The sequence below is a fragment of the Thrips palmi genome, unplaced genomic scaffold (assembly GCF_012932325.1).
Source record: "Thrips palmi isolate BJ-2018 unplaced genomic scaffold, TpBJ-2018v1 HiC_scaffold_7, whole genome shotgun sequence".
Taxonomy (NCBI): domain Eukaryota; kingdom Metazoa; phylum Arthropoda; class Insecta; order Thysanoptera; family Thripidae; genus Thrips; species Thrips palmi.
Genome location: NW_023144634.1, coordinates 1557076 through 1583190, shown reverse-complemented (window position 1 = coordinate 1583190; position 26115 = coordinate 1557076). Strand labels below are relative to the sequence as shown.

The following is a 26115-nucleotide window of genomic DNA, read 5'->3' as shown; positions in this document are numbered from 1 at the left end:
GCAGTAAAAGAAGCTTAATTATATGGTCAAAAGCTGTTAAATAGACCTTTCAAAGAAGCAGTACATTTACTTCCTTGGAAAATTTGCCTTTGGTCACCACGGACTTAGTGAAAATACTTCGGCACGCGCCCCACACATGCGGGGGTCTGGGGGCGGAGCCCCCGGCGAGCAGCGCGAGTGAACAAAAATAAGGACAGAATTTGTGAATTTATGAAAAAAGTGGTGGCGTTAGACGCGTCGCATTCGCGTTGGAGCCTCGATGAGCCTTTGATTGAAGTTGGCCCTAGTAGAGGAGGGTCCAATGTACATTTAGACGTAGAGATCTCCGTCAGGACTCGTAGGAGTCGTTTTGAAACTCAATTTCAATATGAAGAAAGAACCTTAAATTCGCAGATTTACCTATTTTCTAAAATAGGTGTGAACACATGCCACCGAGGAGAAATTGAGTCCAGTTTGAGTCTACATGTTGAGTGTGATACCTACGAGGTCACGATTGAAACCGGGACGAAAAATACGACGTGGCTAGTCGAAAATCGTTTCGGCATATGTGTCATTTTTATGATCTACAAGCGGAACGTCAAAACCCTCAAAATACCAAGTTTTCAGGTGCTATTCTCACTGTGATACGGCTAGTACTTTTAGCTGGACCTTTTCGAACATCATCTCGCACAAATCCGATACAAAAATACAACTTTGAAAAACGGGATGAATTGCTACTTTTGCGACTCTCAGCCTACTGTGGACTGGCCAGTGCATACTTCATACTTCTAACATAATAGCATACTTGTAAAAACTTTAAGAACAATTGGGCCAAAAAGTATAGGGTGACATCAGTTCCTGGGTACAATTCAGACTGCAGATTCCCCCGCGCGGGTTATATGTGGATGAATCCGCACTTGACAATTCACAAAAAAATAACTTTAACCGTCGGCAAAGATGTTATCTTGTCAGTAGTTGTCATCCACGTTATCTTTTACTGTTCTTTGGCGAAGGTCTGTTCTAGGCGGTAACAAAGGAATACCGACCTGTTTGAGACGGCCACGGTTCTTTTTCTTGCTGGGGCAGCACGACGCTGTCCCATGCTCGCTCTCCCGTGTAAGTTTTCCTAGCGTGTTCGAAGCTTTTGACCGCCTCCACTGGCCAGTGCCGCGGCCCGTTCGGTTACGCTCTCTCCAGCAGGTGGTTCCGTGCGTTTGGGCGAATTTTGTGTCCTCGCCGTTCTGGCTCGAAAGAGTGCATAGTATTGGTACCGTCAACGGGGGTAACTTGGGACACCGGGGGTAACTTGGGACAGTCCGCCCTGTACAGCTTGTTGGTGCTGCCATTCAGCGACGAGGGTTCCTAGCGTCAAACCCGCGGCAGGGTTTTGTTTCAGAGGCCTCAGGGCACGCGCGGAAAGGTACAAAAGGCGCATTACATCACAATCTGTATTTGAGAAACGGAAAACTACATAATAGGGCTTTTGACAAAATATGTCAAACATTGACAAGTTGACCCCAGTACAAGGAGTGAAATGCAGATTTGGCCGATTAGTCTCTCTGGGCTGTTAGATCATACACAGACAATAACGTTCGCAAAAGGGCGTTGATTATAGTTCTTCCATCTTCGGTCCAGACTTCATTTTGTCAAAAATCGAAATTTTACGGGGTAACTTGGGACAGTCTTTTTCTCATGATTCCAGCAGTCCTCGCCTCCAAGGAGTTGACTGACCCGGTCCCTAACATAACATAAACTTCGGATTTTACGCTGATGATGGAAAGAGATGCCTTGCTCTGCAATTTTGTCTGCTGGTTATCCATATTTTGAAATTGTCAGAAAATGCCTGGAAAATACCAGTAGAAAAAAGAGTTCCACGTAGAGCCCTAGATATAGTCCAATATCGGTCCTACAAGAGTTCCTACGCCTGAATTCTTGGTCTACATGTTGTGACCCAAATTTATTACATCCATTATCATCAATAGATGCATGGGAACGTAGCTAATTACCTACTGTCCCAAGTTACCCCCGGTCATGGGGTAACTTGGGACACTCTTTCGAGACCGTTTGGAAACGATGTAATCGAGGCAAATGAACCAGACAAGCATGAAATCATGGGGAAAGGGCCAAACTTTAACATAGTTAGGATCCAATGGTCTGGGTTGAGAATCTTGCCTCTGGCGTTCAAAAAACGTGAAAAAGTGTCCCAAGTTACCCCCGTTGACGGTACAGTTCCACAGCAAATTGAAGAAACGCACTGACATTGATGATGCTCTACCTGAAACGACCCGATTTGTGACGTGGATTCGTCCGAAAAGGTGCAGAAGTAGTGCACAATGTAAGATCCATCATTGTCCTTCTGGGTAAATGTTCAACTTTGCTACACCGTTGAGAGAAACTGGGATCATACACTGCTTGCTATAAACGGTTTTGGAACTAGTTCCTTGTCACCCAGACATCATTTTACCAGAATATGGCTTCAGACGCAGGATGCCCGAAATACGGGGAAAGCCGGATAGGTAGTTTGCAGACAGGGACCGAAACATTAAATTTCTGTCAATTCTCATCTGTAAAATCTGTTACTATGGGGTTATAATTGAAAATGGAACTTGACGCGCGCCTAAGCTTGAAGGGCCCTTTTGCAGATCTCCAGATGCTAGTCAGACAAAAATAAGTCCCAAAATGAGAGTTTCATTTGTCAAATTTTTGCCACTCGCCCATGCGCACGGAATCTCCCGAGCATCACACGTCCGGTAGATCACTGATAGAAGTCGAGTGTGCACCTGAAGGGTCTTCTTCTGCATAATCACTCTCATTCCCGGAACAAGATAACACGTTGTAACGAACGGGACAAAATGTCACGTTCGTTTGAGCATTGTGTGGCATTCTTTTGAATGTAGGCGAGCTACTTGTTGTCCGACATTTTCTCACGTTCATTATGACCTGACGTCACGTTCCCGGAGTATTTTACTAGTAAAAATCGTCATTTAAAAAAGACATTTTATTTTTTATTAATGTTTTAACTTTTTTAATTTATCTTATTTTTTGCTATTTATCCCGAGTAAAACGCCGCAAACCCCACCCCAAATCTCTTACTACTTTGGCTCGTGCACATTTTTTAAGTTGCCAAGAGAGAATTATTTTTTCATATTCAAGACAACGTTTAGTTTTTCACTTTAAGTTCAATTACAAAACCCTTGAACCACCCAAACGCAGTTGAAAAAAAAGGAACAGTTTGGCGCCAACTGAACTAAAATACGTCAGAAGGCGCATTGATAATAAAAAAACACGTCAAATTTATGTTTCTACTTAATGTGCCACTCTCACGGGCGCAAAGAAAGAGATAATCTTATGCGGTTTGCGCCTAAACATGTGTTAAACTTGCGTCTATGGTCTGAACCTCGCAAATGGCTGTCCCATAAATACTTAGTACGTGGCCAGCAGCTATGAAAGCGCGAAAAAAAATGGTTAAAAACTTTGTTTTTATTTTTGCGTTAATAAAAAAAATTCAAAATCATTCTTTTAGCATGCCTGTGGTTCAGACCATAGCCACATGTGTCCTGTTGAGAAATTTTCAAATCCCGTGCTCGAGGCTCAATCCAGAGAGACGGAATGGCAGGAGTGAAGCAAGGTCGCAGAAAAATGAAGTGCACTGGCGCTCCGTCTTGCCATCACCACCCTGCCCGCCCATACTGATTTTTCTTTTCTTTGATATATTTTTGAGCCAAGAATAAAATATCAATCGGATACAAAGGTTACTTTTCTCAGAACGACCGTTTTTCGACACCTCTGCATTTTCACTGGTGTGCCCGCTTAAGATGGTGAAAATGAGTCATTAGTTTAGTGGAAGCATGAGGGAAGATGCCAAAATTGTAGGTTCTTTTGGTTCCTAAAAAATGAACAAAAATGTGTCGTTCTAATTGTAATTTCCATTTTTCCTGTATTCTAGGATTTTGTATAATGGGGCCTCTGTATTCTGTATTTATTTTGTATTCTATTCTTATGCGTTTCCGAACGAGTCAAGGATTTATTTTCACTTTTTTCCATAACTCTTACAGGAAGATGGTAGGTAAGTTACCGAAAATAAACACGGCACGGAAGTTACATCGTCACAAAAATCGTGTAATTCGACCAACCCGTTTACCAAATCGAACGTAAGTCTCACCTAGTGTTTTAAAGACGTAAAAAGCACAAAATGGCCAGGTGTACCGAAATCGATAGGCCGAGTAGCAAGCTTGCTATTGGTGACAAGGAATGTTACACATGAACCTGCCACATGCCAGATTTTCACCTTTGATGGTCCAGCCAGCCGGAATCGAGCCCTTCATCAAAAATCCGCCCACATCCCCCAAAAGAAGAAACCACGCTGCTGGTTCTGGATGTTAAGCTGACATTTTCCCGCTGCAGGTTCGGCGCTGAGGCGCGAAACTCAAACAGACGATGTTTGAAAACGAGAACACGGTGGACATCTTTTCATTCAATACAGCAGGAGGTGTCAGTCACTAGAAATCATAAAAGATTGCCAATGGAACAAAAGTATGTGCGTGGATTTGCTCTCTGACCAATAGCACAGCAGACTTTTACTCTAGAACACTGACTTTTTGGACAATGGACAGCGCGGAAGTAACGTTTTGTCCAGTTTTATGTTGCTTTGTTAGGGAAATGCTTGAACTCCATGACCTGTTAGTTTTTGGGATAGCACGGGAGATGTAGCCCGGTCAAAGGAACCAAACCGTAAGTCGATACGTCGAAAACGAAGAAAACTGTGGCCCAAAGGACCCACCATGTTGACAACTTCTCTCAACAACTTATTTAGTCACATCGAAATCGACTAAACCCTTTATTTTGGATCTTCAGACGTAACTTTGCCCCAGGCCGTGCTAACTTAACATTTATTTGCGATTTTTGACATTTTATTTCGTAAACGGCTGGAAATAAAAAATTTATGCGTAGAATAACTTTAATTCAAAACCAAATTTTAAATTTTAGTTACCCTGAGCATAACTTTTTTACCTTTTGTCGTTGACGAGGTAAAGGCACTCAAAATCTCAATTAATGTTAAGTTAGCACGCCCTGCTTTGCCCCCAACCACACGAATATGTTCAAATTCTCCCTCAATCAAAACCAAGTTTCAACGGTTTTCTACCATCCCAAAGAAACCATTTCGCCATCAAAATTGAGAAGTCAGATCCACGGAAGGGGTTGCACAGGGCGGAAGGAGTGACGCACGGACCGCATACTTCGCAAGGCTCATGAAGAACAGTTGGGGCACCCACCGACCAAATTTCAGCGTCCTAGCTCGATAAACAGTACTCTGGAAAAAATCACAGTAAATCCTGTAGTGATAAGTACAGCTGTCACTGTAGTTCAGAGTACAGGATTTACTGTACTTTTTTGACAGGATCTACTGTACTTTGTACGGGATTTACTGTACCACAGGAGTGGAGTACGGAATATCCTGTACCAGGTACAGTAAATAATGTCGCCAGGCATAGTAGATCCTGCGTTCTAAACTACAGTAAATCCCGGCAAAAAAATAAACTGGATTCACTGCGGTTTTTTCGCACAGTGAGAGAAACTACTCCGTTTGCAAAAAGGGAGCCGGGTGATTCCGTGCGTAGGGGTCACCGGGGCCTTGCGCCTGAACTGAGGTAGATTTGGTAGCTTGGGCAATTCAAATTTGTTTTACTAAACGAAGACCATGTCCTCATGTGGATAAGTCGATTTAACTTTTGTTTATCTAGGTTTCGTAAGCTGTTAAAGTGTCGTTTTGTAAGTTCCGTCATGGTCACCAACACCTATAAGACAACATTGCCATGCTGTAGTATATGACTCAGCCACATCAAAAGAAAACTGGCTATTTCACTCTCTTCCCTGACTTATTCTTCACAAAATTACTGAAGGTGACCTTTGTATCATCACTTGTTGAACACGAAACAGCCCTTGGGAAAATGTCCACCGCGTGACCATGTGACCTATGCTGTTTACACAAATGACGGTCTTCTGGGGTTCCTTTTCATTTTGAAACCTCGCGACCACTTGGGATCGAAAGAACATAAAAAACACTTCCAGAAGCCCGTTCCCGCGGGACCTGGGGCGGTCAAACGACGCTTCCAGGCCGTCAGAATTGTTCAAAACGGTAAGGGTGTATAAATAGTTGTAAATTCCGTTTCGGACCTCACCTCCTCCATCTGAGGGAGAAAGTTCCAACAATCTTCGCTAAAAAACGCTATTTTGGATGCTTAAAATGACACCGTCAACAGTTTCTACCTATCTTGTAACCCAGCGGGTCAGGAGACTAAAAACTTCGCTTTGTAAAGTCCATAATCTGTAAATTCCATCATAATTTCTGTAAATTCCGCCGCATTTCATAGGGATTGAAATTAAAAGTCAACTTGTAGCGCTGCCACGCTCAGAGGGGTACTGTGGGGCACTATGTATGCCATCTACACCAAATATAGCCCCTAAAGTTGAACTTTAAAAAAGAACATTTGATACATTCAAAATGACCCTCTACGCACGGAATCACCCAGCCGCTAATAGGGTACTTTCGTAGATCCTGAACCGGAAGCAAGCAGACCAGCAGACGCCAAATTGGCCGGAAACTAACCTCTCTTCGGATCTAAAACTACAGCCGAGCTGTACAAATATTGCTCGCGAAACACATACGCACCGCAAACAAGCATCAAACGACTGTTTATGTTCAAGTGTGGCCGATACGTTCGACTAACGTCTCTTTCCCATGTCAAGTTTGGATCTACTTCCGCCAACATGGCGTCTGTGTGCTTCTGGTCCAGGGATCTACGAAAGTACCCTATTTTGAGCGGTAGTGTATGTTAGTGTTTTTGTTTGTCTCGCTGTTTGTCTGACTTTGCAAGCTCGTTTCAACTTAGTCAATTTTTACAACATTTTATCTCGTTTTTGTGTTAAAGACGAGTCTCCTCCTTAATAGCGGAGCTGTGCTGAACAATTCTCATCCTCTTCACTGTATTTCCGTTGCACTAAGCACTGTTGGCTCTAATCTTTTAAGATAAGCGAGACAAGTTCAAACGAAAAACACTTTGAGCATTGTGTTTTGACTCTGTCCTATCAACGATAAATACAGGTGCCTCATGCTGCAGGAGCAGTATCTTTTCAACGGTCAACACCATCATGAGGTTCGTGCCATTCTGCTGTTTTGCTGTTGCCAGAAATTGTTCCTATTGTATCGTATTTAAATAACAGTAAAAGTAGCGATAAGATATTTATGTTTGAGAAACTTGTAAGAATGTGAAACTGTAATACCGAAAATAAAAGCTTTAACACAGTGGCCTCATATTGAGTTTCAAGTTAAGAATCAGGAAAATTCCTGAAAGCAGATTTGTGTTTGGCGCACCCTAGAAAACATATGTTCTTGTTGGTACGACACGAAGCAGCTATTCATAGGGCCCATCGTAAAATACGGTCAATTTCAATTAATAACAATTTTTCGAAATATATAATTATTGGGACGATTTAGGACGGGGACCACTTGGGTTGGGACGGGATAACCTCGGGACGTATTGTGCCGGGTACGAGTCGCACAGTGGGTCAGAACCCCTATTTCCGTGATCATAGGGTCAAAATTTAAAGTGACTTTGGAACCCATCCAATACCGCTTCTCCACTCAAAAATGTCCACTGAACTCAAATCAAGCTTTGGTTTGGCGATAGGACGCATCGTATTTGAATGGCAGGGCTGCAAAGTCAGAATTTGTATCTATATTTTCATGATTTTGTGTAAATCGCACATTATCGCTTCCTCCCAGTTTGGATGCAAACCATTCCAGGTAGCCTGCATATCAGCACGGAACTTTAATTAATACTGTATAAAAATGTGCTGGGAGAGAACCAGACCCGAACTTCGTCCATCTAAGGGTTATACAGACAACACTTCCAAGCAAAATATTGCCCAAAATGCCCAAATTCGACATAAATTGGAGGAAAAGTTATGTTACCCCCCTTTACCCCCCGACCATTTCAACTGGGATCGGTAGGTGGATGCTGTAGCTACTACGGGCAACCGGCCGTTCAACCGCACTCAGCCGCAATTTTTTTTAGCACCGATTTTTGATAATATTAGCATGTCTAAAAATAAATGGTTTTTGACGGTTATGTGTTTTTGATGCCAAATCGGCTTCAGCGCCTCTCCGCATCTGATTTATGTAGCTTCCTGAGTACAAATGTCTTGTTCGAACGTGTTTGAACGTGTTCAAACGCGTCCAAACCTGCTCGGACGAGTTCAAACATGTTTGGACGTCTGAAAGTGTCCAAATGTGTTCAAACGTGTGTTCGAACGTGTCCGAACACGTCTGAGCTTGTCGGGACGTGTCCCAACGTGTTCGAGTGTGTTAAAACGTGTTCGAACGTACTCGAACGTGTTATCGGTACGCGTCGACGTTCTAACGTTGTGGTTAGTGTCGGTGTGTGTCGGGAAGTCTCCCGTCTTGTTAACACTGCAATTTGGATGGAAAGACTTCACGCCAAAATATGGCGAGACATTAAAGTCTCGCCAAGATTTGGTCAGACCTGAAAGTCTCGCCAAAATTTGGTCAGACAAAAAAGTCTCGCCACAAAACGGTCATACACAAAAGTCTGACCCCAAAATGGCGAGACTTTTGTGTCTGACCACAGCCTTTAGGCCGTAACCGTCCGGCGCGTTTCGGCCTTTAGGTAGCGGTCAGACACAAAAGTCTCGCCATTTTGGGGTCAGACTTTTGTGTATGACCGTTTTTTGGCGAGACTTTCTTGTCTGACCAAATTTTGGCGAGACTTTCAGGTCTGACCAAATCTTGGCGAGACTTTTATGTCTTGCCTCTGGAGTGGCGAGAAGTCTGACCTTTGGATTTGTAGTGAAGCGTAAGAACTTGATGAAAACTGAAACTCGTCGATACGTGTCGGAACAAGTCCAAAATTCACTATACGTGTTGGTACCGTTAAAACGTCTCTGCGCTAATACAAACTGTTCAGTGCGTGTTGGAACGTGTCAGGTTGCTTAGACGTGTCAACCCTTGTTGGTACTAGTCCACGCTCGATATAAGAATGCGCTCTCATTCCAGGAACGTGACATCACGTTAAAACGAACGTGACAAAGTTTCACATTCGTTTGAATGTAAATCTACTAAAAATTAGTTTTTTCACATTCAAACGAACGTGACACAATGCTCAAACGAATGTGACATTTTGTCACGTTTGTTTCAACCTGATGTCACGCTCCTGGAATGAGAGTGTGAACTAGTTTCGGGTGCCGTATTTACATCATACCCCAAATAAACCATACACCTTACACCAATACACAAAAAATAGTCAAAAACCTCCATTTTCACTTAATTTTAACCTTTAATTGACGAAATATGCATGTTTCTGTTGTCCTGTGGTCCTGAAATTTTGCACAGCACCTGCTTATACCATAATCTATGCAACAAAATAGCATTTTTTGCAATTTAGTGTTAATTGGATTTATACATTAGCCAAATATACCTTTTAAACACAATCATGCAAACCTGACTTTTTCCATCTCTAAAGGGACCTTTTAGGAAGCTTCAGTTAAAATTTCATCCAATTCGGTCAAAAAACGGCTGTGCAGGAGGCCGTGATCACGAAAATAGGGGTTCTGGCCCACTGTGAGTCGGTCGGGACGACTTGTCCTAGACCCCCGTCCCGTACATTAAGGAATGTTTGAATTTCGCCTTTTTTTAACCCTTACGGGATTTGAATCTGAGTCTGGCGTAAAACAGATGTGATTTTTGTCATAAGCACCCTCATAAACATCAATAACAATGCAAAAACTCGATGAAAAAGAATGTTCAAAATGTACCCCACTGGGATTCGAACCCGAGTCCAAACTTCTCCGATTCACTTGACAGTGGCACCGTTGGTTTTTTTCTCGTCGCCCTGATTGTAAAAATACCCATACATGCCCTTCTAGCTGTATCCGTTGCCGAAATCCTCCTCGACCCCATGTAGACGATGATGCACCTGCAGCAGCGCTCCCGGGACTCTCACCACAAGATTGAACAACATTTCTTGTCAAAATTTGTTAGTTCCAAATTTTTAATTTTGTGCAGGCTTGAAGACGTGATGCTAGAATGACCGCAGTACTATTTGAAATCCTCCATCCAGTTACATAGACAGAATCTGAGCAGATGAACCACTTTGGCTCGACTTCAAGCCCCGTAAACTCGTAACGCTTCAAGTTAATAACAATGTCCGTTCATTCATCATCTGTTCGCAGCGTTACGTGGCTGCTGGTTGTGGGTGCCGTACTGGTCTCCCAGCAGGCGTCGGCTCTTCCTACTGCGTCGGCTCTTCCTACTGCGTCGGCTCTTCCTACTGCGTCGGCTCTTCCTACTGCGTCGCCTGTTTCCGCCGCCGATCGCTTGGCGGAGGAAATCGCCAACCTTCAAAAGATTTTGAAGACCGGAGCGTTGGAGTATAGCATTCCAGTTCTGGATCCTCTGGACATCATCCAGATCCCGATCAACGCCAACAACAGTGTCATCAAGTAAGATCATAGAGGAACCCTTCCTTAATGTCCTGTCCGTCCATGGGGAGTCGCGCGGTTGGGAAAGCCAAAATTAGGCGTTTTGAGCCCAATTTGCGCCACGAGAATGCCTTTAGTTGGTGAACCGGTGGCCTGGGACCTCCAGAAACATAGGTGTGAACTTATATATAGAACAGTAGCTTGTTTTGCATATATCAAGAACCTCTCGCCGTACCAAGTCAAGAAATGTTGTTACCCAATGAAATCTCAATATATATAATGACCCTGCAAAATCTCAGCTGAATCGACCGAGCCGTTCAGGTGCTTAGGGCAGACAGACAGACAGACAGACAAAACCTTTCTAAATTCCACCTCGCTTGGGAGAACTTTGGTAACAGGGATTCGTAGTTCATTCTTACATAAAGATTCAGGTCAGAAAAATCGCACACAGAGGGATGTTACACTTACGAAAATTTCCAGTTACTCCTTAGTCTTTATTGACAAAAATGCAACTGCATCATTCATTGGACTGGATTAAGTAAATCTTGCAAACAGTTTTTTTTTTAGGGGTTCCGACGAAGGATTAATTTCAAAAATTAATCGTGAGAATTTACTGTAAACGACTAAAACATAAATTTGCAACAATCAAGCACCCTTATCTGTTCACATTTTCCAGAAACGTTTCAAAGAGAAAATGTGCCACTCCTCAAAACTAAACCCCGTGCCTTATCAAAGTTACAAGAAATCTTCTGTGTTCTGAGAAAATGGTTAAAACATGAAAAAAAGTCTCCATGGCAACGACACGGTGCCATCGTACTAACTGTCAAAATTTAAAGTCGTTGATAAAACGAAATCAAAACGCCGTGAAATTCGAAAATTCCAATGCTAACGCATTGCGCGATATCCCAACATTGGAACATCTTTGAAGTCTGTCAGTAAAAAGTTCGTTGCAGAAAAGACGCAACAAATTAATTTTCGGGGGTTGGCGACAATTTTCTCGGCGTCTGCGCCTTTTCGAAAATCGCGGGGGTGAAAAAACGAGTAGTCGCGCATAGTAGAGCTGCCCCTCCATTTTTGCTGAGGTTGGACTGTTTGGCTTGCTTTTAAAGGCTGCGGTTCTCTTGTGATGTGTTCCTCAATTCTGTAACCAGCACGACGGTTGGTTTGACAAACTTTATAAACTTGGGAGGGGTGGTTTCAGAACGCGGATGACTTTCGACGAACAAGAGCACTGTAAATTGCGAGATCGCGAGATAGATTGAGATGGTCATTTTGTTAACTGAATCAGGTTTGGGGATGTAAAAATACCGGTAGGATTCAAAGTTACGTAAATAACGGTAAAATTAACGTTTAGACGACAGACTTCAAATTGATTTCCACAACCGGAACACCGTGCAATGCGTAAGCATTGGAATTTTTTTTGTCTCTTCTGAAAAGTAATGAAAACTTCGTTATCGCTTTCTTTCGCCTCATGGATCATTTATGAAGCGTTACTACACTACGCAAGGTCAAAAAATACTGTGTTTGCGAAAAACTTCTGCGGACGCATGACATGCAGGGCGTAAAAACTGATCATAGAATCTTTTCATACTGTAACTAACGATCAAAATCACAAATTTTAATAGGTGTCTTGAGCAGCTACTGCGAGTTGGTCGAATTTCGCTTAACCACCGCATAAAATACATAGGTCATGGGTTTGCGCGATTTGGACCAAACTGTTGGACCAAAATGGTCCAAATTTTGTGTGGGCCATCTAAATACATGTCATTCTGGTCTGAAGTAGGGAAAAATTTTTGGAATAATTGTAAGTACCTCAAACAATACGGCAAAATGACAAATTCCGAAAACAGCATTTTTCTAGCCCATTAAAAAAAAAAAAACTTCGGTTCAGATATATTAAAAGATAATTGATCGCAATTATCCTAATTCACACCAGAATGATGGGTCTCAAGATTGTCTGTGCAAAATCTCGTCCAAATCGGATGAAAATTGCGGTCCGTATCACGCAAACCGTGTCATTTTTGCACTGGTTTGTAAAAAATCGTGGAAGTCGTGATTGCTGCCTCCAACTGCGCTCCAAACATGTGATTTGGGTCTGAAATGGAAGTTCAATAAGATCCCATAGTCAGTTTAGGCGTACCTCACCTCCTCTACCCGCAAATAATTTTCCTTAACACACAACCTTAAAGTCCAAAGCTCCTTTTCTGTAAGGTACTTTGTCGTCTGCGGGGCAGGAGTTAAAAGCATTGCTACCAACAGAATGTGTTGCCAACTGCGCACTTGCCAAAAATTAATCGCCTGTTGATTGTCTCATTTTTGAAGTCAATTGCGTATGACTCTTCGTCCATAGCAAATTGACTCTTTGTCACTAGCAAATTGACTCTTTGTCACCATCAAATTGACTCTTTGTCAAAAGCAAATTGACTCTTTGTCAATAGCAAATTGACTCTTTGTCAACAGCAAATTGACTCGTTGTCAAAAGCAAATTGACTCTTTGTCAACAGCAAATTGACTCTTTGTCAATAGCAAATTGACTCTTTGTCAATAGCAAATTAACATTTTGTCAATAGCAAATTGACTCTTTGTCAATAGCAAATTCACTCTAAGTCCAATATGACGAACGAAATCTTACATAGATGTGGAGGAAAAAGTGCTCTTTTTGCTGTGTCAAAAACTCTTTGACAAAGTACAATAAGCCAATAACTGTCTGAGAGTGAACAGGTCTGAACATGGAACTGACTCCACACAATGTTGCAGGGCGTCTGGCTCCCTGAACGACCTGGTCGTCGACGGCATCTCCTCCTTCACCGTGACGAGGCTGGAGCAGACCGCTGGAGACGTCAGTGGCCGCGTGTCTCTTGCCATTGAACTGCCTGCAGCAAACGCAACCTTGGAGTACGATCTGCAAGGCAATATTCAGATTAGTTTCCTCGACCTCCAGCTGGACGGAAAGAGTGCAGTCTCGTAAGTTCCCTCTGCGTTCTTTGCGAATGTGTGATTGTTGAAGCCTACGCTTCACTCCCGGATTGCAATCTGGTTGCAGTGTGAAGCTAGAAGGACTCAAAGCGAACGCTGATCTGGATATTACAATCAACCCCGACAATTCCATCACCGTGGATAACATCTGCAACGTCGACTTTGGATTCCACAAAGTAACAGTGTGTACCAAAACGTTCACATTTCTATACTATTTTTCATCCACCTTCCTGGAATTCTCTGATGCCATTTCTCGTCACTTCTATTATGTGTTCTTTTTAAATTCCAGTTTCAAATTGATGCAATAAACTACATCCTGAACCACCTCGTCACCAACCTCTTCCCGAGGCTTGTCAAGGTAACGTAACAAAATTCAAGACGTTCCAAAACTGTCCCGTAAACTACAAGATGTAACGTGTCCGAGGTACACATCTGCAGAAGTGTACTTAAGGGGGGACATCACTCCAAAAACAGTGCTTTTGTAAAAACGTCATAAAATCCAAACGGAAAGAGAAAAATTGTTCATATTTTAATGCATAAAGTATAAAACAACACAAAGTGAATCCGCCAGGGCAGTACAGCGCTTTCGTAGAAAATACATTTTTGAGTGTTAGGTTAGACCATTTCGCACTGTTGCAGCGCTGGACGCCAAACAGCTGCTTGAGTCACGCGCGGGGGAGCTGGTCAATCTAAACGTTACAATGACTACACGCAAATGGAAATGTTACGATTCACCTTTAAAGCAACGACCCTTTTTGTCTGAATCTGAAAGACGGCTTTAGGCAGTTTCTTTGATATCGCGTTCGTCAGATGTGAAAGGAGTTGAAGTCAAATTTACGGACGTTAAAAAGAGGCCATTGCACTTATTGCCAAATTTTCACATTTACAGTCAAACTACAACAGCATTATTGAGCTTATAGAGACAGTTGGCAAGGACCACATCAACAAGTACTTCGACATGGTTGCCGGCAAGACATCCGGCTGGAAGGCCGTCGCAGTGTCTGACATGCTGCAGACCTTGACAAACAAACTTGTCGTGTCTCCAGAGGCACACCTTATTCTCCGCCAAATCGCTCGTCACTTGGAAGCCTGAAAAAGGGCGAAGCGCCAAGATATTACAAGATACCATCATAAAATATGTTGGAATAGAAAATAAAGCATGGACCACTTAAAAATCCACTACCTTCAACTCATTTCAGGGTGTGTTCTGGGGTGTATCATACATTCTGAGTCTTTCAATCTTAAAGGGAAAAATGACTGTTCCATGTTATCCACGATCATACTACCAGTTCAGAGAAGTATTTTAAGTAACAACATATAAATGTAAATACCCAAACCAACAAGGCTTTCCCATGCAATCCATGGTTTTTTGGGACTGGAATAACCGTGGGAGTTGTGCATTTCCTCTAAGCCGTCTACCTCTAAGGCCATATTTGCTGCCTCCCGTCTCCTCTAATCTTTTTCCTCTAAACTAATTTTTTACATCTAAAGACACCACGGTCAAATACGTCTATGGAACCAGTGATTTACCTCTAAAGACGCAACCAGTATTTTACCTCTAAAGACATCATGGTCAAATACGTGTAAGAACTTTTCCTCCATAGCATGTAGTCCCCCAGTGCTCGGTGCGACGATAAGTTGTTATGTGGTGTGTCACAAGCCACCTTCAATACTTTTGGATGTAATTTTGTTGTGATATGTCCTTGAAAGAGTATTGGCGTGCTAGAACGCCAATTACCCAGATCCGCCGTACAAACATGAATGTCGTCAACTGGACGTTACAAAAATTATGCGGCAATTGGCTTAGCTAACGCACCGCCGATAGCATATGTCTTATCAAATTGATTGACAGGAAGTTGTAAAGGAAAAGTATTACCATGATGATATTGATCAGTTTATTCAAAGGAAAACAGCAGTGCACGGTATAACGAAACAATCAAGGCAAGAGTATTTATAATAAACAAAACATAGTTTCCACTTAAAAACAGCCTTATAAAGAAGCAATCTTGTTAGACAAAAACAGTCACAGTAGCTTAACAAGAGGGAGCTATCAAACAACCGCAAATATACAAAAAAAATATTACAAACAAATGCTCACAATAAAAGATACTTGATCTCGCTACAGGGCTAATACAAAAGAACTTGAGTTGAAGTCGAACGACCAGTGTCTCGCGCTTTCCTCCGCGGTTGTCCAGCAAACAGGTCCAGTCTCGCAGTAAATTTATTTTCCCCTGACATTATGCTGCATTTTGCGAAATTCCCTGACATCTTCCTGATTTCCCTGACCCTATTTTTATTCCCTGATTTCGAGGTTTGAGTGAACCGTGCGCTAGTTGTAACACAGGAAAATTTTGATACAATAACAATCATCAGGTAAATATAGTGCCGCCCGCTACAAATAATAAAAGAAGATTCTGCCCTGAAAACACCATATGTTCCTACACTACCGATAAGGCCGATAAACGGGGATAAGCAAAGTGCGCGATTTAGTGCGGCGGAAAGGCGCTAAGGCCAAGCCGCGAGGAACAGGCGTTATTCGGCTCGGCCTCCTTCGCGCAGCACGCCTACACTACTAAACGTGCACGCCACGTAGAGCCCCGCGCTCTGGAGCCGCTGTCGCCGTCTCAGACTGACTTGTCCGCCGGCCAGCCCATGTAGTGCGCCGGGTTCTAGACAGAGCCGCAGCCTCGGCCACGTTTCCGCAGCGCGCGGGGCTTCGCGCCGACACTCTCGCGCCAGCACAAGTAGTGCGGCGAGTTCTAGAACGAGACGGGGCCCCGGCCACGTCAACGCAGCACTCGGGGCTTCGCGCCGGCACCCTCGCGCCAGCACAAGTAGTGCGGCGAGTTCTAGAACGAGACGGGGCCCCGGCCACGTCAACGCAGCACTCGGGGCTTCGCGCCGGCACCCTCGCGCCAGCACAAGTAGTGCGGCGAGTTCTAGAACGAGACGGGGCCCCGGCCACGTCATCGCAGCACTCGGGCCTTGCGCCGGCACCCTCGCGCCAGCACAAGAAGTGCGGCGAGTTGTAGACCGAGCCGCAGCCTCGGCCACGTCACCGCAGCGCTCGAGACTTCAGAGCCGGCACCCTCGCCACCACCCGCACCCGTCCACGCCTTCCAGCTCCGTCCCTCGCAACCGAGGGGCCGCGGGGACGTCGTCGTAGCACTCGGGCGCAGCCAACAATGCCAGCAGCCCGGCCACGACGCGCACCTGACGGGTGAGTCGATAAGCACAACCCGGGCCCCGGGCCACGACACGCGAACGCCAAGCATGTACCCTCGGTACCCTCAGGCACGCAGAGGTTCGGTTCGAGGCCACGACCACGCGGCTGCCTCGGGGCAAGCGGGACTCGCAGCACTTGAACACCACGCCGCCATGCAGGCAGGGGTAAAACGGCCGCACGGGCGTGGCAACGTGAACCAGGCACTTAAACCACGACGCGGGCCAGGCGGGGCTACACCACTTGGGCACCTAAGCAATGGCTGTAGGCAACCAAACGCGCACCAGTGGCTAAACTAAGACTACGCACTATTACCAGGCGACTGATGCGATTACGTTCCCCCTTTTACAACCGATTGGCGACTCGCCACTGGAGGCAGACAAAACACTATCGACGCGTTTGGCTAGGCAGGCTTGCCACTTGCGAGTGTTTGGGAACACTCGGAAAAGGTTCGCCGGGAAGGCGATGCCAGCACATCAAGTGGCGCGCCGCGTTCATGTGCAAGCAGGAGCCTCGGCCACGGTACCACAGCACTCGGGGCTTGCGCCGACACGCCCGCCAGCACAACAAGGAGGCAATGCTCCGCGCCCGCTCGCCCGCCTGCACATCATGGGCCGCGCTCTAGAGCCGCTGGCGCCCTCTCAGACTGACTTGTACGCCGGCCAGCCCATGTAGTGCGCCGAGTTCTAGACAGAGCCGCAGCCTCGGCCACGTTTCCGCAGCGCGCGGGGCTTCGCGCCGACACTCTCGCGCCAGCACAAGTAGTGCGGCGAGTTCTAGAACGAGACGGGGCCCCGGCCACGTCAAAGCAGCGCGCGGGGCTTCGCGCCGGCACCCTAGCGCCAGCACAAGTAGTGCGGCGAGTTCTAGAACGAGACGGGGCCCCGGCCACGTCATCGCAGCACTCGGGCCTTGCGCCGGCACCCTCGCGCCAGCACAAGAAGTGCGGCGAGTTGTAGACCGAGCCGCAGCCTCGGCCACGTCACCGCAGCGCTCGAGACTTCAGAGCCGGCACCCTCGCCACCACCCGCACCCGTCCACGCCTTCCAGCTCCGTCCCTCGCAACCGAGGGGCCGCGGGGACGTCGTCGTAGCACTCGAGCGCAGCCAACAATGCCAGCAGCCCGGCCACGACGCGCACCTGACGGGTGAGTCGATAAGCACAACCCGGGCCCCGGGCCAAGACACGCGAACGCCAAGCACGTACCCTCAGGCACGCAGAGGTTCGGTTCGAGGCCACGACCACGCGGCTGCCTCGGGGCAAGGCACCCTCGCGCCAGCACAAAGTAGTGCGGCGAGTTCTAGAGCGAGCCGCAGCCTCGGCCACGTCACCGCAGCACTCGAGGCTTTGCGCCGACACGCCGGCCAGCACAACGAGTAGCGCGCCGAGTTCTAGAGCGAGCCGGTGCCCCGGCCACGTTACCGCAGCGCTCGGGGCTTGCATCGGCACGCCCGCCAGCACGACAAGTAAGCAATGGGGCGGACACTCACAAAGCAGCAACCACCCTTACTTGCCAGGCCACACCGTAAGAGTAGGCAATGGGGCGGCCACAGTCAAAGCAGCACTCGCTCCAACTGGCCAGGCCACACTGTAAGAGTTGGCAATGGGGCGGCCACTCTGTAAGCAGCACTAGCTCTAACTGTCCAGGCCATACAGAAAATACATTGGGGCGGCCACTGTCAAAGCATATGCAACTTCTCCGTGCCTCTCTGCCTAGCGGAGTAGGCAGGGAACAGAACCAAGTCAGGCGCAGATGGAAGTAAAAATTATTGCGACAACACAACACAGTTATTTGGTAACACTAATCTAGATGATACTACTGCAATGAACCTTTTCTAATCCTATCAATCCATGTTTGAACTGAGTTTGACAACAGTTTCTTCAAACAGAATCGCCCTTGCAATAGCGCTGAGATTGAAATGCTGCCCGTTAGAAGGGTGTGGCTGAATTGATGAAGCTTGACTCTGATACACGGAAAGACGTACTGACATTCAAACAGCCTTACTTATGAGGTGATGGTGAACTTTCCTTGAACACGGAGACACTGGATATGAGGAACCCGATGAAGAGAATTGTCTTGGTCCGCAGTCTTTACGCAGAAGATGTGAGGTTGCTTCCATCCGTGGTGGGCTGCTGCGTGTTGATGAAGTCGTTCCTCCTGTTCAGGCCAGGCAGTATCTTCCATTCCAGTCGACCACCATTCGATTCCACACTTTAACTCCTGGAACCATAACCACAAAAATCAGTATCATCCCTGCCGGTGCATGAACTTCAAAAACTGTATTGGGACTGTAATACCTGTAGGTGAGTAGAGGTATGTTGGCGAGCAATCATTCACAAAGACTTGTCAAATTCCTTCATTCATCCTTGACCTATCAGCATAATCATAAACGCGTAACATTTCCTGGAAACAAAACAAGGCTAATGAAGTGGTGACTCACTTTAACTATCCGTGTGCACACAAGTGCTATCAGAGACTCACCAATTGGCCATAACATTTGGATCTGCATTGTACAGGTGTAAAGGGCAGCCTTCCTTGTTCAACAACCAAGTCCAAACACCAGGGCCCACTGCAAAACAAATAATTCTTTTTATAGGTACAGCAACATGATTGATGGAGTTTCTCAAAGGTGGAAGAGAAACGGCTGCAAACGTCCAATAACTCATAAAGTGTGCGTGCTCCCTTAAAAAGGGTCATGATGCAAGATAAATAGAAGAAGTAAGCACACTTATACAGAGAGGTTATGCGGTTCAAGGATCGACCCGGACATAACCCAACTAATGGAAGTTTTACATCAAGTACAGAAAGAGGGCAATTTCAAGGCAATTCAAGGATAAATTCATTTACAAACATATGAAAAGGTGGAGAGAATTGCTATGAGACTCACCTGCGAGGGACAGCCGTTGGGACCGGAGCACCATAATTGAAGGCGGAAAAACGGTTCATTCGGCGTAACTCATCATGCTGCTCATTTCACCAGCGGTTTTGAGGAAGGTAAAGTGCCCCCGTCATACAATCCTTGCACTGGTTAACATGAACTAACGAAATTCACAAAGCATTCAGGGCGGGGCGCGACAGTTATCCGTTGACCGTTAACGAGTTTGAAAGTAGTTCCTCCTGCGGCCGAGAGAGGGCGGGTGGGACGCATCGATGCGCCGTCGTTCTGCGCAGCTGCCCCTAAGAAAGTTAACAACACAAGCCCGTTCCTTAAGTTCTAAATGATATTTAAATACATTTTAATCAAGTAAGAGAAGTCAAGTGAAGTTTTTTTTTACCGTTTTTCGTAACTTTTCACTCTGACCGTGTCGACCGTCCTGCACTGCGACTGCGAATAATCGGGAGGGGGGAGAGGATGGCCTGTGTGGAACACGTTGTAATTTTGGAACGCACCGCTAGAAAACGAGAGTGACTTTCGGTTCGGTGTTTGTTGACAAACTTTCTTTCCATTCCTAGCCATGCAGATCCATGTAATATCCGCGCAAATAGTTTCTGCTTCATTTATCTGTTCCGTCGCATCCGCGCCGTATCAATTTTGTGCCATGTGTCTTTTGTTTTCAAACGCTTTTCTCGACTTTGGTTGGCGTTTCGGGCATAACCCTTCTTAATCAGTGTTATCGGCCAACTACAGGCTTGTGTTTTCTAATTTCTCCCGTTTCGTTTTGTTATGCAGAAGTCATGGCAGCATTAAACGGTCAGCAGCCCGGGAACCTCGTGCGAGAGCACTGGAGAGGAACAACACCTTCTTATTTTGAAACTGGAGTCCACCACGACACTGCAGAATTCCAGGTACTGGGCTGTCTTTAAAGTCCTAAGATTATAGTTAGGGTATGTGTGTTGTCTTTTTCCATTCAAGAATAAGTAAGTGCACTATTTCTTTTGCTTCTAAAGTTCATGTTGCCACAAAGCACCTCGTCAGAATCTCTCAGAGAAGTAACACTTTTGAGGGCAAACTAATTTAATTTTTTTCTAGCAGCTGGATGTGCACCTCTTTAATCACCTTTGTTAACCTATTTTTAATTTGTTTCTTTTCAGGATAACGCCCTACCCTAGGTGTTTCCGAACCTGTTGATGATGCAGTCCGCCCACCGTTCCCCTGTTGCCCATGCTCCTGGACTCCGTTCACTCGACTTGTCTTGAGGTGATTATCCACTTTACTGACCCCAGTGGAGAAGCTTGGTGCAGCTATTATTACTTTACTGTTGATATCAATTTGGTATTCCTTATTTATTAGCTACTTAATATTGATCATGGCTTTGTAGTTTTAATCTTTTAGAATACACTGTTCTGTGGCAATTCAATTGGCACTTTGCCGTTCTTTTGAAGTCACTGCAAGGTCATTCTTACGGACATGTATATCTGGTAATGATTCCAACCGGTTATGTCTTAGTTTGCAAGGTTTCATCCTTCAATTTAAGGAAGTTACATCACCAAAGACTCATTGTAAATTTTAATAATTAGGAAACGAGCTGAATCCCAAAATAGTTAATATCATAGGTGAACCTTCCTATTGCATAATTTGTGAGATATTGAACGAGATAGGTGCAAAATTGTGACAGGTTACTGAAGTCAAGTGAACACGAGTTGCACCTCAATTTGCTTTCCGTTCAGTCATGAGCTTTATAGGGCTCCTGTGAGAACAGGCTCACTGTACTTTTCAAATGATCAATCAGTGTCAGGAGAACATTGTGAGTACTTTTTTATATTAATTCAATTTTCTGTGTTTTAGGGCTTTGTTCGATTTCCTTCATGAAGCCAACTTGCCTGTTTTGGAAGATCCTTACTCCATGGAAATGGATCATCTTTCATTGCAGCTATCACAAGTGAGTTTTCAATGTAGTGAAGTTGCTCTGAACTTGTTGCAATTTCTAATGAGGAGTGTTAAGGGAAGGTTCAGGTGAAAATCTTTATTTCTTCTAAATTGGTTCCAATGTCAAAATTTTGCAAGACATTTGAAGTATATCGTAGAAATTTACTCACTCAAAAGTAGGGAGTCACACAACATTGTCCAAACTCAGTTAAAGAGGCTTCTTTCCCTATTTAGGGCTGTATGTTTTGAATTTCCTATGCACTTCCTCCTTTTTCAATTTAAAGTGTTGGACTTGCCACTTTTTACTGCTTAGAAAATGTTCCAACATTTTCCTACTTGAAAGGCCCATTACAAGTTCATCGATAAGTTGTTGACTGACGAAATGAAAAATTGTTATTGAAATGTACATAATATCACAACTTTAGTGACATTTTAGGTCAGTCTGTAGCTGTTCGAGAGTCAAAGCTGACCATGTATGAATTTGGTGTTCACAGGTGCATCTCCAGTGCTTGCATTAGGAGCTGCTGACCTGAAATTTCTGTCGCTGTTCATCCACAAAAGAAAACTGCTCCCTGGGACAACTTCCTTTATGAATGCTAGTTCATTTTTCCTTCGTCTTGTCATCCCTCCAAATTTCAAAGCCTCCATAGTGAGAAAAGAGAGAGATCGAATTTGCCATTCATTGTACACATTTACACCAAAGTAGTTCTCTTTCCTCTGAGCTCTCTCTCTGTCTCTCTTTTTGTTTTTTTTTTTTTTTTGTATTGAGGAATATAGTTTCCTTGTGGCTTGAGTAAGGCTTTAATGGCCTAGTGAACCTTTGTACTGTGATGACTCTGGTTTGGCTTGTTTGCATGAGTGATTCACTGATTGCTCAGTATTCTGCAATATTTGATAAAAGATATGCGATTGGAATGATAAGCCGGCACCAAAAATAATTGTCCCTGGGAGTGCACTGCAAGTTCAACTTCTACTTTTCTTTTATTTGATTGAATCCCCAAATCTGTAACTGTTGTGTACCAATGGATCTCCTGGAAGTATTGGAACTGCATCACGTTGAAGATCTAACCACACTGTTAAAAAAAATATGAAAATTCAGACTGATTTCGTCTTACTTTGCGGTCTGAATCGTAAATTCATAAAATGGTACGAATATTAAGACCAACTGTCTGAAAAGTTTGACCTGTTGTCTGAAATTTGAATTTAGACTAGCAAGTCTGAATATTTAGAGCGATGGCTATCAAGTTTTGTACATTGTCGTCCGAAAACTAAATTCATACTTGTGAAATCGGAAAACGAGTGAAAAACCCCGTCCCCTTTGTACATTTTTCGATTTTCTGAGAACTTTTATCATTACTACTGTTGTACTTCAAATAATGTTTACGTTTAGTGTCGTAAAAGCATAGAGAATGTTTCAGAGCTCCGAAATGGACACTTATTGCTCTATCCGCTGGGTGGCGCTAGTGTCGCATGGATGATCTTTTGGAGCTAAAATTGCCACTTGAAGGCGAAATTGTGAATATTTTGTTACAAACTTATTCCAAGTGATTGTCTGAAAAGGCATGAGCGCACCAAAGCAAGATTCAGGTTAATAAGTGCAGTATAAGCTAAATAACAAAGAATACAATTTCACTCTCGCGCATGGCCACGGGTCGGCGCGTGGTTGGGCTAAGGCCGCTCTCCCTCGCAATTCAGCAGTCACCTCTAGCCTCTTCACTACCTTTGCAAGTAGGAGTCTACTGCCGTGTACCTAATTTTTGAGCCGAGACGATCCGCTGAGCGTCTACCATAAACCGATGGCAAAAGTTCGCCGATTTGTGTTCTACTGTACAGAGTGGCATTTTTTAGTGCGACTGTTCAACGTCTTCGTACAACTTAGTCTGATAAAATAGACCGACTGGTATCATTTTTCATACAACTTGTTGATCTGAAAATTCAGACTAACGTCGTCTGAAACTTTCAGACCGCGAAGTATGAAAGTTTTGGTACGAAAATTCAGACTGAATGTAAGTAAATCGACTTCTTACAAAAAATTATGAATTTTCAGTAATTTTTTTTAACAGTGCAATTTGAAGATATGAAATTTCTGCCACCTACTTTGTCTCACTTCCTTTGCAATGCGTTTAGAACTGATGTTAATTAAGTCAATTTGAATGATTTCATTTTACCGTACTCATTCGCTTCATGGAATTTAAACAACTTAATTTCCATTCATAGTTTGGTATACTACTAACTGCTAATCTAAGTTTGTGAAAAAGGCAATGTGTGTATCCTGATCAATTTTCTGAAAATTAAAAATTCATGCTGCACAGAATGGTTTGGATATGACTGTATTTTGTTTACAAATTATCCCCAATGACACATCTTTTCCTCTGCTTCAAAGTATTAGGAGCCATGATAACACTCTGGAGCTGCTAATCTTGTATTTTGCCATCTGTCTCCAGTTGTTTAGTTTTGTTTCTGTGAAGTGACCAAATACATGGAGTTGGATTTTCTTTATTGCACCATACTTCCTAAAAATTGGATCTTTTGTGTAGGGTGATTGATAATTTCCACATTCTAACACATGCCAGTTTTCATCATTTGATGTATCAGGGGGCGCACTGCCATGATTCGGTTGTTATAAATTGTTAAAATGGTAGGTAGAATATGCTTTGGGGCTCTCTGCGACATTTGAGGGGAAGCTGACCAGCTGCTTAGCTGGAAGAATTTAAACCCTTTAAATCATTGAACGCACCAGAAGTCGGATTGCGTCGGCCAATTAGAAGTCTCCTCTCTTGAAGGGTAAACGTAATCAAAAAATCATTTATTGGTAACACACCATGTAACTTTTCCAGGAGGATGAGACATGCTATTGGAGCTCTCTATTTTAAAGAAATCAAGGCAAAATCTTTACTCATAGACAATCAACTATGCTTTACCTTGTCCCTTCCCTACCACCTTTTGTTGTGTATCAGGTGTTCCAAAGCTATAGAAAAGAAGAACAAAACGAAGAAGAAGACTGCGTCTGCGCATGCGTAGAAGGGTCATTGGGGGGCTTCGCTGCATCTTGTTGCCTCTGGTTGCGTCTAACATACACTGTTAAAAAAAGTCTGAAAATTCAGACCAATTTTTTCAGACCTAGTGGTCTTAATCTGAAATTCAGACTTGAGTCAGAATTTTCAGACAGTTGGTCTTAATTTTACACCTTGTGGTCTGAAAAATTAGTTTCGGACTCAAGAGTCTGAATATTTGGATGGCGCGGTATAAATTTTCGGCGTCGGGGTCTTAAAACAGTCATTTGTAGTAGAAGGTCTGAATTTTCATCCTGCGCAGTCTGAAATTGACGCTTTATTTTCTGATAAAAGGCATGACTGCGTTTCAGGTGCTATGGACCCTGAATTGCTAGAGCAGTAGTAAATAGACTTTTGCTCAGCTAAGCGAACGGCCGTCTAGTGTTGAGTTTAAAATCAGCCTGCACTCCGCTGGTAGCTGCAGGATGCGACATGTTTGCCCTGGTTCCGGCCTGGACCGAAGCCCGGGTCACCCGAGCCGAGCCGCTCCGGCGGCGGCCAGCCGAGCCAGGCACACCGAGCCGAGCCGGGGCGTTCGGAAAATCACCGCGGACCGGCGTGCCGGCCGAAGCCTACCTGCGCGGGGCGGGGGGAGAGGAGGGGGCCCTTAATCCCTCGGCCACTCGGGATTTCTGTTCTGGACAGAATGCGTCAGTTTTAGCTTGTCTCCGGAGCAGTGCACATCGCATCCGAATACAAGTCCGCGTCGCGTGTCATCTTTCTCGTGACGCTCCGTCGTGAAGCAACGTTTTATATGTTACATCGGCGCTCAGCACAGTGTGTACAGTGCCGTTTTGCCTTCGCCTTTCCGTGCTCCAAAATTGCTTATGGGTGCGTGCAGTCACCACTCTGAAGCATCCGAAATCCGCGGCAAGCAGGCTGTGAAAGTGGCGTAGCCTTATGCTGATATTGCGTCTTCCAAACTAAAGGGACGGGTGATGAGCGAGTGGGTGGCGTTTTGGAAATTTGTCACTCCTCTTTCATCCTCGTCCCCAAAGTATTTTCATCGTGCCGAAAAAGTTTCCACGAAGTGTGCATCTGGATCCAACATGCTGCTTTCCAGTGTTTACAGCTGCATCTTCTGGAGTCTTACATTCGAGGACTAGTTTTTTTTGGGAAGCTCTCTCAGCAAAATATCATATCTAGTTAAAGTTTTGCGCAACTTTGGGTGCTACATTTAACAACAAGAGCTGTTTTACAACTGCTCTATTTAGTGCATGCATTCCATGTTTCTCAGCAATTTAAAACATGCATCTCCAAAACATAATATACATCCTGACAAAAGTGGTAATTTTATTACCTGGGCGGCTTAGAATTCAAACCCGCGAGGTGAAAAATTCAGACTGCCATTAGTCCGAAAATTCAGACTACCTGGTAGTCGTAAAATTCAAAGTACTTGCTAGTCTGAAAATTCAGACGACAGGTGGTCCAAAAATTCAGATTGTCCGGGGGTCTGAAAATTCAGACCACTGGGTTTCAAAATTGACTTCATCCTAAAAAGTCTGAAAATTTCGACTTTTTTTTTAACAGTGTAGGCCGGCATGTTCTGTTCCTGCGGTTACCTTACGTGACACTGAAA

The 26115-nt window shown here is 44.5% G+C and overlaps 1 protein-coding gene and 1 long non-coding RNA gene across 2 annotated transcripts; both read left to right on the top strand.

Moving 5' to 3' along the window:
• The first annotated feature begins 1049 nt into the window (after positions 1-1049).
• LOC117652597 lies at positions 1050-14631 on the top strand. The gene is made up of 8 exons (XM_034397633.1): positions 1050-1095; positions 4035-4045; positions 7082-7133; positions 10228-10497; positions 13234-13440; positions 13520-13634; positions 13742-13810; positions 14342-14631. The coding sequence occupies exons 2-8, from the start codon at positions 4039-4041 to the stop codon at positions 14543-14545; spliced, it is 924 nt and encodes a 307-aa protein (XP_034253524.1). The 5' UTR covers positions 1050-1095; positions 4035-4038; the 3' UTR covers positions 14546-14631.
• Positions 14632-18103: 3472 nt separating this feature from the next.
• On the top strand, positions 18104-22548 carry LOC117652371. The gene is made up of 5 exons (XR_004588156.1): positions 18104-19670; positions 20347-20462; positions 20709-20814; positions 21403-21496; positions 21978-22548. It is a non-coding gene; the product is annotated as an uncharacterized LOC117652371 (long non-coding RNA).
• The last annotated feature ends 3567 nt before the right edge of the window (positions 22549-26115 follow it).

Excerpts from the sequence above, each read along its gene's own strand:
- LOC117652597 (XM_034397633.1), top strand. Across the intron at positions 10,498-13,233 it reads GCCAACAACAGTGTCATCAA|GGCGTCTGGCTCCCTGAACG; the intron begins GTAAGATCATAG and ends ACAATGTTGCAG. Across the intron at positions 13,811-14,341 it reads TCTTCCCGAGGCTTGTCAAG|TCAAACTACAACAGCATTAT; the intron begins GTAACGTAACAA and ends TCACATTTACAG.